Source organism: Cucurbita moschata, unplaced genomic scaffold (assembly GCF_002738365.1).
Source record: "Cucurbita moschata cultivar Rifu unplaced genomic scaffold, Cmos_1.0 Cmo_Scf00010, whole genome shotgun sequence".
In the NCBI taxonomy this organism is placed as follows: domain Eukaryota; kingdom Viridiplantae; phylum Streptophyta; class Magnoliopsida; order Cucurbitales; family Cucurbitaceae; genus Cucurbita; species Cucurbita moschata.
In genome coordinates, this window is record NW_019268526.1 from 1,410,685 (window position 1) to 1,424,073 (window position 13,389).

General features: G+C 37.1%; 3 protein-coding genes and 1 non-coding gene across 6 annotated transcripts in view; 2 read left to right on the forward strand and 2 right to left on the reverse strand.

Moving 5' to 3' along the window:
- Window positions 1-86: 86 nt before the first annotated feature.
- TRNAN-GUU lies at window positions 87-160 on the reverse strand. The gene has a single exon. It is a non-coding gene; the product is annotated as a tRNA-Asn (tRNA).
- A 1,084-nt stretch (window positions 161-1,244) lies between these two features.
- On the reverse strand, window positions 1,245-5,278 carry LOC111448851 (4-hydroxy-3-methylbut-2-enyl diphosphate reductase, chloroplastic-like). Of its 2 annotated transcripts, XM_023088622.1 has the most exons (11): window positions 5,191-5,278; window positions 4,754-4,988; window positions 4,462-4,658; window positions 3,289-3,468; window positions 3,043-3,174; window positions 2,898-2,972; window positions 2,699-2,804; window positions 2,530-2,624; window positions 2,153-2,338; window positions 1,540-1,626; window positions 1,245-1,451 (listed from the first exon to the last, which is right to left on the reverse strand). In XM_023088622.1, the coding sequence occupies exons 2-11, from the start codon at window positions 4,770-4,772 to the stop codon at window positions 1,386-1,388; spliced, it is 1,143 nt and encodes a 380-aa protein (XP_022944390.1). In that variant the 5' UTR covers window positions 4,773-4,988; window positions 5,191-5,278; the 3' UTR covers window positions 1,245-1,385. The 2 variants fall into 2 exon arrangements, with proteins under 2 accessions (XP_022944390.1, XP_022944389.1); XM_023088621.1 differs by having other exon boundaries at window positions 4,754-5,278.
- Window positions 5,279-6,133: 855 nt separating this feature from the next.
- Window positions 6,134-11,347, forward strand: LOC111448849 (probable E3 ubiquitin-protein ligase ARI2). Of its 2 annotated transcripts, XR_002711493.1 has the most exons (8): window positions 6,134-6,527; window positions 6,882-6,914; window positions 7,037-7,316; window positions 7,479-7,959; window positions 9,215-9,763; window positions 9,837-10,003; window positions 10,355-10,599; window positions 10,975-11,347. XR_002711493.1 is itself a non-coding variant. In XM_023088619.1 (7 exons), the coding sequence occupies exons 1-7, from the start codon at window positions 6,411-6,413 to the stop codon at window positions 10,495-10,497; spliced, it is 1,770 nt and encodes a 589-aa protein (XP_022944387.1). In that variant the 5' UTR covers window positions 6,134-6,410; the 3' UTR covers window positions 10,498-10,884. The 2 variants fall into 2 exon arrangements, 1 of the variants encoding a protein (XP_022944387.1); XM_023088619.1 differs by lacking the exon at window positions 10,975-11,347 and having other exon boundaries at window positions 10,355-10,884.
- A 1,603-nt stretch (window positions 11,348-12,950) lies between these two features.
- LOC111448603 (plastid division protein PDV2-like) overlaps window positions 12,951-13,389 on the forward strand; it is a 5,446-nt gene continuing 5,007 nt past the window's right edge. The window contains exon 1 of the mRNA XM_023088285.1: window positions 12,951-13,345. Within this exon, the coding sequence (XP_022944053.1) occupies window positions 13,109-13,345 (237 nt within the window). The 5' untranslated portion in view covers window positions 12,951-13,108. The remainder of the gene's footprint in view (window positions 13,346-13,389) is intronic.

Consider the following 13,389-nt stretch of genomic DNA (forward strand, 5'->3'; position numbering starts at 1 on the left):
AAAACGAGTAATTTAAGTATGATTAAAAATAAATGATATTAATGACAAATAGTTCGGCAGGGAAAATAAAGAAAACAGAAAAAAAGCGCTAGAAGGAGGGCTTGAACCTCCGACCTTGTGGTTAACAGCCACACGCTCTAACCAACTGAGCTATTCCAGCTGATGTTATAGATACTTCTAGTACATTATTTATTTCCAATAAGAGACGGCGAGCCTCACCGGCGGTGGTTCGAGTCATATTGCAGTGCAAAAAGGATGTTTAGAAGAGCCAGGAGGGGTTCGAGCTCGTGGAAGACTACTTTGATAGCAGCCTCCAGACGCTGGATTTCTGTTCCGCTCTGGAAAACTGCCTCAAGCGAGCTCGGGATAGTCAGCTGCTCATTTAATGGCGCCGAGGCTGTTCGAGGAGGAGGAATCTCAAATGGGTCATCCAAATCAGTTCACCAAAACCCTATGGCGGCGACCATCGTCGCGGTGCCACCGGTCGCAGCAGTGCTATCAGCAGCGTCCTAGATTCCTCTGGGTCCTCGAGGGGGGGGGGGGGGGGGGGNGGGGGGGGGGGGGGGGGGGGGGGGGGGGGGGGGGGAGAAGTGATAAACTTAATGCAAGTAGGACCTACATTGTGTTGAATGATGGAAGTCCCACGTCGGCTAATTTAGGAAATGATCATGGATTTATAATCAAGAAATATTCTCTTTATTGGTATGAGACCTTTTGGGAAAGCCCAAATCACAGCCATAAGAGCTTATGCTCAAAGTGTACAATATCATATCAGCGTGGAGAGCCGTATTCATCTAACATATTGTTCCTATTTTCAATCCCTTCCATACCAATTTTCACTCTTTCCTCTACTTATTTATTGATTAAAATATAATTTTGATCGTAAATTTACCCGATATCGATAGAGATGTCCATTTAACCACGAAGTTGGAATCGTATAGAAGGGGCGGAGGATCTTTAATTGGATAGAGAATAGAAGGAGCAGAGAGAGATTTCTTCCCATTAGCTAAATGAGACTGTAGGTGAAGATTCTATTCTCCATCCTGTCTTTGTCCCCACCCCGACCGTTATATAAAACCAACCTCTATATAAAAAATTATTGGATTTAATACGATGTTTTACATGATGACAATTGAAATAGAAGATAGGGACAAGAAGGTTTCTCCATCCCCGCTCCACCTTATGGACATCTCTAGTTCTCGACTTTTCAAGATATTCCTTTGACAAGCATTTGCAAGGATTATTTTATAAGATAAATGTGTGAAGTTTATTTATTATGTCACTATTTTTAATATCATAAACATAATCTAGCAAACAAAAATGGAAAAGAAAGGAAGAGAAAAGAGTTCAGTAACGCTATACTCTGTAGTTTGCTTTTATCCAAGCTATTCAACCTGCGCAGTTCCTTCCCCTTTCATCTCGAAAACCTTCTTAAGAACATTTCCAACAACCTATAATTTTTAACCCATTTCACAAAAGTTAATGGCGGATCGACAATTTACAGTCACAGACAAGGTTTAACAGCAACTTTTAACTTACCTTATCTGGTGTAGAGGCACCGGAGGTCACTCCAATGGTAACATGTCCATCAGGTAGCCAGTTTTCTTTCTTCGCCAGCTCCCCGTGCTGTCGTGCGATTCAACGAGTTTGACATGAGTATAAATGTGACAATCCAAGCCCACAGCTAGCAGAAATTGTCCTTTTTGGGCTTTCCCTTCCGGGCTTCCCCTCAAGGACTTAAAATGCGTCTGTTGGGGAGAGGTTTCCGCACCCTTATAAAGAATGTATTGTTCCCCTCTCCAACCGATGTGGGATCTTACAATCCACCCTCTTTCGGGACCCAGCGTCCTCGCTGATACACCGCTTGGTGTCCACCCCCTTCGGGGTTCAACCTGCTTACTGAAACATCGTCCAGTGTTTAACTCTGATACTATTTGCAATGGCCCAAGCCCACCGCTAGTAGATACTATCATTTTTGGGTTTTCCTTTCTGGGCTTCCTCTCAAGATTTTAAAACGCATCTTCTACGGAGAGGTTTCCATACCCTTAAAAAGAATGTTTTGTTTCCCCACTCCAATCAACGTGGGATCTCACAATAAAAGAAAAACAAATGCTAAGTAGTCTTTGGATCAACATTCTAGATTCATACTTACATTGAGCTTGTATGATATCGAGTTTCCTGGCCCTATACGTTGCTCGCTGTCGATCCAGTACGACGGGATTCCTCGAGCCTCTGCAATCTCTTGAAGGTGAGAGGTGTTGCTTGAGTTCCATCCTCCAACAACTAACATGAGATCCATATCTTCCTCCACCAGCTGGTACATGGCATCTTGACGCACCTAAGGAAAAACACCACCTCCAATCAACATCACGAGATTTTATCGCGAGTAAATACATAATTTTGTAAATTACGAGAAAGTTCGGCCTATTATCAACGGACACGAGGTCCTTACTAGCAGTAAACTTGCCATCTCATCCGTTTCAAACAATATCAACACTTTACACGACCCCTTTAACATGTGGAACTTACTTGAGTAGCATTACAGATCGTATTGAAACTAATGAAGTGATCATTAATATTTTCAATTCCATACTTCCGCATCATAGTTTTCTCGATCAATTTTCCTGTTATCAGAATCATAAAATCAATGATTCACAGATTGCGAGTTTCTAACAAATCAATGGCTCCAAAAATTTACCGATCTCTTCTGTTTCCCCTTTGAGCATTGTGGTCTGATTAGCAATGCCAACTTTCATGAGATCACTATCTGGGTCGAATCCTTTTGAAAGAGCAGACTTAAATTTCTACAAACAAGCCAGAAACTCGACTATTATCATGAGCGACGATATCGTAAAGTATCAGCAAGTTCCATTAAGCAAATCATTAACATGTTGTACCTTTAAAAAAGCTTCTTTAGTTGAGATTAATCCATTACTTTCAACCCCAAGAATGTAGTCGCATACATACGTCGCCTGACATCGGTTCATATTTTAGTTTTAAAATGCTTCCTTATGCTATGAGCCAAAAGTACCAAGGATTTACCTCTACCATGTCTTTCACAATGATGTACTTTCCAGCGAACGAAGCAGTTGCTACGGTTTCTTCATGACGATACTTGCCGTGAATTATTGATGTGTATTCTCCTTTTTTGTGCTTGTCAACAGCATTCCAAACCTATACAAAAGAATTGCAGAGGTAATCTCAGCATCAACAGCTACACTGTGCCCTTACTTCCCTTCAATGATGGTACTCGGACGGACTGTGAATGACAAGAAAATGATGGAGTACCTTGGAAACCCATGGGCAAGTTGTGTCAACAATCTTAACTTTTTTGTCACTCAGAACAAGCATTTCATCAACTGCAGCCCCAAAGGCAGGCAAAATCACAACATCTCCAGGGTTAACGACATCAAATCGTTTCTTTCCTTCCTCCAGAGGAATGTTGTACACTCCCATCTCCTCCAAACGCTGCAGACTCATAGAATTTCCAAACAGTTACAGTAAGATATTTCATTCAACACATCATGTTGTTGGCAACCCTAAAAGAAAATCAGAATAAAACAACACAATAAGGAAGAGTACGATCTAAACTTGGGAGTATCGAGGATTATTGAAAGGAGTAGTCCTACATTGGCTAATTAAGAGGAAAATCATGAGTTTATAACCAAGGAACACTATCTCCATTGTTATGAGTTATTTTGGGGAAACCAAAAGCAAAACCACGTGCCCTTATGCTCAAAGTGGACAATATCATACCATTGTGGAGGGTCGTGTTTTCTAATATGGTATCAAAGCCATGCCCTTAACTTAGTCATGTCAATAGAATCCTCAAATGTCGAACAAAGATGTTGAGAGCCTCGAAGGTGTAGTCAAAAGTGATTCAAGTGTCGAACGAAGGGTGTACTTTGTTTGAGGGCTCTAGAGAAAGAAGTCGAACCTTGATTAAGGGGAGGTTGTTCGAGGGCTTCATAGACCTTAGGGGAGGCTCTATGGTATAACTTGTTTGAGGGGAGGATTGTTGACGATTATTGAAAGGAGTAGTCCCACATTAGCTAAATAAAAGGAAGATCATGGGTTTATAAGTAAGGATGTTTGGGGAAACCAAAAGCAAAACCATGAGAGCTTACGCTTAAAGTGGACAATATCATACCATTGTAGAGGGTCATGATTCCTAACAGGGAGAAGTTCTTTACTACATAAATACTTACAGTACTACTACAACATGGATCATACTTTCGTATCCATGTCATTATGTATTGAAGTCGCTAAATAAAATAACGTAACAACAACTCAACATTTTCAAGCGCAGACCAAACGATAGTGTTTCAAATGACATTTTAAGTGCTTAAAAACACTCGGAAAGTAATTTCAAACACACCCTTAGCATGTGCTAGAACATTTGTGATCATTGTGTAACCAATGAAACAGTAAAGGCAAGAAAAGTTAAAGCATCAAAAGGACCTTGTTAACAGTTGGGTTATGAATAATCTCATTGGTAATCCATATTGTTTCACTCGGAAACTGTTTCCTCGCTTCATAAGCAATCTGCACAGCTCGTTCCACTCCCCAACAAAAGCCATAAGCTCCAGCCAATTTGACAGTAACATTCCCCCAAGTGAACCGATTCCCATTTTCATTCAGAGTATTCACAACTTCACCTAAGCCATTCAATACAAAAAAAAAAAAAAATTGGCACCAACAAAACGAGGATTCAACACACTAAAATCATCATTCAAATACAACAAAAACTCACTTGTGAACTCGCTACTCATGAGCTTCAACGTCTCCTCCTTATGCCCAAACCCTTTCCGATTATAGTTTTCACCTCTGGAAAAGTTCTTCCAAAACAGCTTCGCATCGAAATCGGGATTGACCGACGAAGAATCAGCAGTGCACCGAACCAAAAGGGGTTTCCGGCACCGGAGAGCTCCGCCGGCGGAGAATCTCTTCGATGAAACAGAGTCTACACGTAGGTGAAGACGGGGGATCTGCAGAGAAATCGCCATGGGAAACGGTGGTGTAACAACAGCGAAGAATGGACGTTGACGTAGAAATATGAACGCACAGCATTGTTGGAGCTTCGTAAATTACGTTTCGAATTCAAAGTCCAAATCCGGAAAAGTTCTACTCATTAAAATACAGAAATCAATGAACAGGTATACCGAATCTTGATCCTGCTTTACAGATTACCTCCTCCGATTAGCAGAGATGGAGGGTGGTTGAAAGCATGGAACGACTACGAGTGAAAAAACATCGAACTTTTGGAAGAACTTTCTACTTTATTTCGCTCATTTTTCAAATAAAAATATCTCTTTTATCTTAAAAAAAAAGTTTGAATAATATCTAATTTTAGATTAAAAAAAATAATAATAATTGAAGGAGTTCGATTAATATTAAAAAAAATATATATATTATTTTTATATTTAAAATAATTTAATATTAATATTGTTCCACTTGCTTTAAAAAAATTTAAAATACTTTTAACATCATTAAAAATTATCCCTAATTTTAAAAATAGCATTAACATTCTTGCTCGTCAATATATAGACGAAAACTATTTATTGATACTTATAGATTATTTACCAACGTTTTAATGTTACTTTAGAAAGTTTTTTAGTATTTTTAAAATGTGGTACCGACTGTAAATATATTTTTTATTATTTTAAAAAAATTCTTGAAAGTTGTTAAAAAAATTTAAAGATATTTTTTAACCCGTCTTAAAAATTAAGGATATTTTTTAAAGAAAAATATTAAGAGTAAAATTAATAAGTATAATTGTAACATTAAATAACGTTATTTAGTAGCAGTGAAAAAGTAAAATAAACTAAAAGTAATTTACATTTCAAATAAACTATATATTTATTTTTATTTTTATTTTTAAATTTAAGAATATTATTGAATGAAAGCAGAAAATATTTTATTAATTTAGCATAAAATAGAAAAAATACAAAAGATTCTAAGATACCAAGCGTCTACAGCAATCATGAACCGGATATTTCATCGGACCAAAACGACGTCGTTTACCGGAAGTAATAATACGACGTAGTATTGCTTTTGCTCTCTCTGGACTCCGGACTTCTCTTCTCGCTCACAAGTTTGCTCTCTTTTTTTTTATTATTTATTATTTTTTGTTTTATTTACTTCATCGGAGCGACTACCATTTAGTCGTTGTCCTTTCACTCTCATCGCCGGCTTTTCCAACGATCTCCCCGGAGGGAAACGTTCTCCGGCGTTCCCCGATTCTCCGGATCGGATTTATTCATCGAATCTCCCTCGTTATCGATTGATATTTTTTCTTACTTGTATTACCAACTGAGCTTTGCTTTTTTATTTTTTTATTTTTCCATCTGACTTCAATTTGTCTTCTCTTTCCCCAATTCGATTTCGCTATTTCTTTCGCCAATTTTTCAATGGAGGACTGCATCAGCAGCGATGAAGACTACTATGACTCCGATCGTGAGTCTCTTCAGGGTCTCGAGAACGAGGACTCTGAAATTCAGTGGGTTTCTAAAGGTTCCGCGACTAAGGTATTCTATTTTTTTTTGGTACGAGGAGGGATTCTAATTGCGATTGATTACTTGGTTTGCTGATTGAAAGTTGTAACTCTTGTTGTTGGATTCAATTTTAGTGAGTTTCTTTTGTGGTGATGGCAGGGAATGAATTGATTGGGTTGAAATATAACGCTCCTTGTTTTGTTTTTTGGACTCTTACTGTTTTTGTTGTTATTATTACTCTTTCCTGAAAAAAAGAGGTTTTTCTCCAAGTTTGTGATGATGGGGCGGCGGAATTTGGTGCATAATGCTTGGAATTTCTTTCCTGTTGAGATTCATGTGAATTTTCTAATCAATCATGCTTATGAAAACCCTTTTTGTTGTTTTCAGGTTATTACAAAGGAATCTCTCCTTGCTGCACAGGTTTAGCACCGGTTCTTCCCATCATATAAAAGACAATTGATCTCATTCTATTCTTTCATTGGATTCATGGGTTCTTTTTCGTTATTTGAATCTGATTTTAGGGCCTTTTTGTTTTCGTGTAGAAGGAGGACATGCGTAGAGTAATGGAGTTACTATCATTGAGGGAGCACCATGCTCGGACCTTACTCATTCATTACCGATGGGATGTAGAGAAATTGTTTGCAGTACTTGTGGAGAAAGGGAAAAGTCACTTGTTTGCTACTGCTGGTGTTACTATGATTGAGAATCGAAGTAATTGTTCCTCTGAGACTTCCTCCGTGGTGATGTGTGATATCTGCATGGAGGAAGTACATAGCAATGATGCAACAAGAGTGGATTGTGGTCATTGCTTTTGCAATAACTGTAAGCCTTTTTTTCCCTCTAAAATTAGATTTTGAATGGCCTTGTGAACTAATATTGTAAAGATTGTCTGTGATGTTAGTTGTAAGCAATTGTTATGGAATCAAATTGTGCTAAGTTCGTATAAATGACTAATAATTGGCTGAGCTGTATTTCTTGCTTCAGGTTGGACTGAACATTTCATTGTGAAAATAAATGAGGGTCAGAGTCGTAGAATCAGATGCATGGCCCACAAATGTAATGCAATTTGTGATGAAGCTGTTGTTAGGAATCTAGTTAGTAAAAGGCATCCAGATCTTGCCAATAAATTTGATCGTTTCCTTCTTGAATCATACATCGAGGATAACAAAAGAGTCAAGTGGTGTCCAAGCGCTCCTCATTGCGGCAATGCTATACGCGTGGAGGATGATGAGTTCTGTGAAGTAGAATGTTCTTGTGGTCTTCAGTTTTGTTTCAGTTGCTTATCAGATGCTCACTCGCCGTGTTCATGTTTGATGTGGGAACTTTGGATCAAGAAGTGCCGAGATGAATCTGAAACTGTTAACTGGATTACAGTTCATACAAAGCCCTGTCCGAAGTGCCATAAACCTGTGGAGAAGAACGGAGGCTGTAATCTCGTCAGCTGCATCTGTGGTCAAGCATTTTGGTAAGATTATACTATTTTTTTAATCATTTTCTTTGTTATAGTTTTTTTCAGTAAATGGGTGAAATGGCGCATTCTGTTCAAAACTACTTAGATATGAGACCTGAAATCAAACTTTCAGATAGCGATGATCCCTTTCATATATTGGCGAGACTTTGAGGCAGATAGCTCATTTTCATATTTTGCTGAAACTGAGACCGACACTGCAAGTATCAGCCAGTGTGGTACTCGTCAGATACTTACTGTTCATAGTTAGGTTCGATATAAGACAAATGATCATACATCTAAATTCTTCTCTCGCAAAGCATACATGATTTTAGCGGCCTTGAGGAAGTAACTTTCTGCATTTCATTTGATGTGAAAATGTTCTGAAGAATCTAGTCATTTGGTGCCCTTTCTGTCTCTTTCTATGAACAAAATTATTTTTCTTTGCTATTGTCTTTTTAATATATGCCATTGATTCATATAATGGTGCACCACTTTTTGAGGTCTCGAACAATTTGTGAGTGGTCAATAATCTTCGTGATTTTTTTTAATAATTTTTAAGACCTTTTGGGAATTTGCTAATTTGTTATCAATAGAATTTAAATGATCTCACATCATGGTTTGTTTTTTCTTTATAGATGATAGATTAGTTAGATGTATATTGGAAATTTCGAACAAGTTCTAAGTAGGATTGCAGTTACTTAATTAGATAGTACTACCTAATCCATCTCCATTACTTTGATTGAAACTTAGAATAGGAAAATTTTCAATTGAATATTATGGTTTGAATTACCATAATCCACTCTAATATTTCTCTACATTTACGTGAACAAGTTCAATATAATTTATTTCATTTTAACCTTATGCTGGTTATAGATTCTGTAAAAATACGAATCTCCATGATCTAAGGAAATAAGTTTAGTTGGGTGCGAAGTATGATGTGTGAAAGATGGTTATTTTTTTCTTTTAACTCACCAAATAATTACTTAAACCTTGCTTCAATTTGAATATAAATTCATAAAAGTCGAGCATTTAGTGCTTAAGAGATAAGTTTATGATAGTAGAACTGTTTCTTTTTCCAATTGTTATTCTTTACAATAAAATTCATTTGAATAATATTTTCATAAACACTTCAATTTTAGCATATGGACCGCAGTAGTTAATTTCATCTCTTAACCAGCTGCTTGTTTCTATTTTAGCTATGTGTTCTTCTCACCTTGTTTTACTTTTATTAAGTGGGTCTAAGTTTCTAATTCCCATCCTTCTGGTACAGTTGGCTGTGTGGTGGAGCCACTGGTCGAGAGCACACTTGGTCGAGTATTTCTGGTCATAGTTGTGGGCGTTACAAAGAAGAATCAGAACAGAAAGCTGAGCGAGCAAAACGGGATTTGTACCGTTATATGCACTATCATAATCGATACAAAGCTCATACAGATTCTTTTAAGCTTGAAAGCAAATTGAAGGAATCCATACAAGAGAAGATCTCGATTTCTGAAGAGAAGGAATCTATGCTCAGAGATTTTAGTTGGGTAAACAATGGACTGTGTAGACTTTTCAGATCAAGGCGGGTTCTATCATACTCTTACCCATTTGCGTTCTATATGTTTGGGGATGAGCTATTCAAAGACGAGATGACTCAGGAGGAAAGGGAGATAAGGCAGCATCTATTTGAGGACCAACAGCAGCAACTTGAGGCAAATGTTGAGAAGCTCTCCAAGTTTTTAGAGGAACCGTTTGATCAATACACAAAAGACAGGGTAATGGATATAAGGATGCAAGTCATCAATCTGTCGGTTATCACCGATACCCTCTGCAAGAAGATGTAAGTATACTGAGCTATCTGTTCTTCTAAAAATGTGTAAAGCTCTTGGAAGTCATGTCTTATTCTAACGCAGGTACGACTGTATTGAGAATGATCTTCTGGGTTCACTTGAACTGGGTATCCACAATATTGCTCCTTACAAGTCGAAGGGCATTGAGAAGGCGCTGGAGCTTTCTGCTTGTTGGAACAGCAAAGCAAATACTACAGACAAATATCTGCCATCAGACTGTGGAACAAGTGGTAAAGTGGAGAGTACTTTTCTACACTTTTTTATTCATCCCTGTTCGGTTCACAAATCGTGATTTCGATTCGTCTGTCTCAGTTCACAAATTTTGATCTCAATGCGTCTGTCTCTTAACAGTGTCCCTTATTTTTGAAAATATACATTTATCATCTACATCTCTAAATCAAGATCATTGGGCATTGCTTGGTCTTTCTTTAGTCAGATAAATCTTTATTTTGGGCCTATTTGATGTGGAGTTCTTAGAATTCTTTTCAGTCAATTTCTGAGACAATATATAAAGGAAACTACCTGCAATACGGCTTTGTATAGATACTGGGTATAAAGTTTTACTGATGGTATAAATGCAGGAGGATTGTCAGAGCGGAATAGACTGAGTAGCTTGAATACTGATGAGAACGGATGCTCGTCTAGGAAGCGTGCCAGAGCTGAAGTCGTTACTGGCAACTGCTTCGATCTAAACTTACCTGCTGAGGTTGTTGATAGAAACTGATCTCTCGAAGTTGCGAGTTTATAACGTACAGTTGTACAGATCTGACATAAAACATTAGCTTCGTTAGCACGGGGACAGGCAATCGAGGATTGGCAATCCTAGGTACTTTTAACTCTTTACTCTTTGTTTATCATGTTTGTCTCAGGTTGAATATATTGTCTTCGGCTGAGCTATATTTTGAAAGAGAATTATCTTTAAGTTTCACGTTCTTTACTTTTGAAAATCCGCAAATTGTACATAGCAGTGATATCGGGATTTGATGATGGTATTTGGAATGTAAATGCTTAGTTCTCAGCTTGAGACAGACAAGAGGGTATATGCATTTTGAGCTCTAGTCTAATATTCTCTCTTGCTGGAAGTCAAATTTCTATGCTGTGTTTTATTTGATGTTTTTCCTGAAGTTCATGTCGTGTGCCATGAACATTTCCATGTCTGGTGATCTGTTTTTGGTCATATCCTGATCTTTGCCTTTTACAGGAAGAAATAATGATAAAAGCTGGTTATAGCTGTTGGAATCTTTGGCATTTCATGATTTTGTTTTTAGTTAAACACGGGAGTAAAGTCGAACGTTCAACTTCTTCTTGATTGAAGATATGTGTTTTAACTAGTTGAGTTATGCTAACGTTGGCATTTTTAGTGGTTTATGATGGGAAGTGTCACTTTCTTGGTGGGTTATAGCTGTTGGAATGTTCCTCATTTCATGATGATTTTATTTTTAGGTAAACACGTGGAGTGAAGTCTCGAACCTTCAACTTCTTGGTTGAAGATATGTATTTTAACTAGTTGAGTTATGTTTACGTTGATGTTTTGAGTGGTTTATAATTGGAAGTGTCACTTTTTTGGCTGGTTATAGCGGTTAGAATGTTCCACATTTCATGATTTTGTTTTTAGTTAAACATGTGAGAGTGAGGTCGAATCTTCAACTTTTGTATTGAGGATATATATTTTAACCAGTCAAATATTGAAGTTATCGAATATAAAAATTATAGAAAATTTTACATTGATTAGAAGCTATGAATGCTTTATTATTTCATAAATGATGAATCATTCAATTGTCAATTCAACTAAATAAATGACTTAAGAACGATGCACATGAATTAAGATACAATTTTGAAATTGTTCGTACTTTTAAACAAAAAAATTAGTGAGTTGGTGTTTAATAAGTTTCGACTCGAAGATGATAAATCAAACCATTTAAGTGTTTAATATTAAATTGGAAAGTTTTTATAGGATTGTTGATTTAAATTACATTATTGTAAATATTTTCACACTTTGATGTAAAAAAAAAAAAAAAAAAAACAACTAAAAAATCCTATTCAAATGTTTCAATTTAAATTAGAATTTAAAATAAAAGAATAGAGCAACAAATTACATTGAAGTAAAAATTGAGAATTGACAAATAGTTTGGTTAGAAAATCTACCAAATTTTTTAGAAAAAATAACTTTTTAAAATTAATTAATGGTTAAATATTATTTACAATTAGTTTTAAATTAATTACCTTATTTTATTTTATTTTATATTTATTATACATAGAATTTAACCTTTTAACATTTTTAAAACATTCATGCAACTTTTAAAAATTCAGAATGAGATATCTAAGATTTGTTAGATGAAAGTCCCACGTTTCGACTGGATTTATAATCCAACAATATTATCTCTATTAGTATGAGGCATTTTGGGGAAGCCCAAACCAAAGCCACGAGAATTGATGCTCAAAGTAGACAATATCATACCATTGTGGAGACTCGTGTTCGTCTAACATGGTATCAGAGCTATGTCAATAAAATTCTCAAATGTCGAACAAAGAACTCCAAACGAAAAGGAGTACGCATAGTAAAAAATGACTAAGACGCCATAAACCCAAAAGAAAAGGAGTCGAGTCTCGATTAAGGGAAGACATACTTTGTTTGAGGGGAGGTGTTGAATGAAAGTCCCACATCGACATGAGTTTATAATCAAGGAATACTATCTCTCAGAGTTTCAATTAAGGGGAGACATGCTTTGTTCGATGGGAGGTATTGGATGAAAGTCCCAGAGCCTCGATTAAGGAGGGCATACTTTGTTCGAGGGGAGGTGTTGGATGAAAGTCCCACATCGACTTGAGTTTATAATCAATGAATACTATCCCTTAGAGCCTCGATTAAGGGGAGACATACTTTATTCGAGGGGGAGGTGTTGGATGAAAGTCCCACATCTGCTTGGGTTTATAATCAAGGAATACTATCTTCATTGATACGAGCCTTTTGGAGGAGCTCTATGCTCAAAGTGGATACGATTATGGAGAGTCGTGTTCATGAAGATTTAAATATATTTTCTATAATATTAGCCTTGTTTAATAAATTTGAATAAAAAAAATGTTTGAAAAGATTAAGTCCAATGCAATTTGAAGGATTATGACATATACTATAAACGTGGGAGGGAATCACTTCGGCCAATCAATATACATATAGAGCACAGGAGTCGCTTGTAATCTTCTAATTTGGCCACCAGAAGCCACTTATTTGGCGGATTCTGATTCCAAGTCTTGTGCTTTTCCAAACCCCACTTCCCATGTTTGCCTTCCCTTTCTTCCCCTCAAAACCCTAGGCGGAGCCGGAGAAATCCCCGCCCATGGAAGAAGACAGTATAGATATGGTTCTGGCCAGAGCCACCGACCTCCGATTGAAGATCAGCAACTGCATTCACAATGCAACAACCACTGCTAGAACGGGAAATGAAGCCGCTGACGACGGCGGTTCCGGTTCCGAAACTGCGGTCGGAGATACGGAGGACGATGAAGAAGTAGAACGACTTTTGAGTGTCTGCGATGCTCTCGAGTCCTTGGAGACTCAGCTCTCCTCGTTGCAGGTTTTCTCTTAATTGGAACCTTTTTTTTTTTTTTTTTTTTTTTT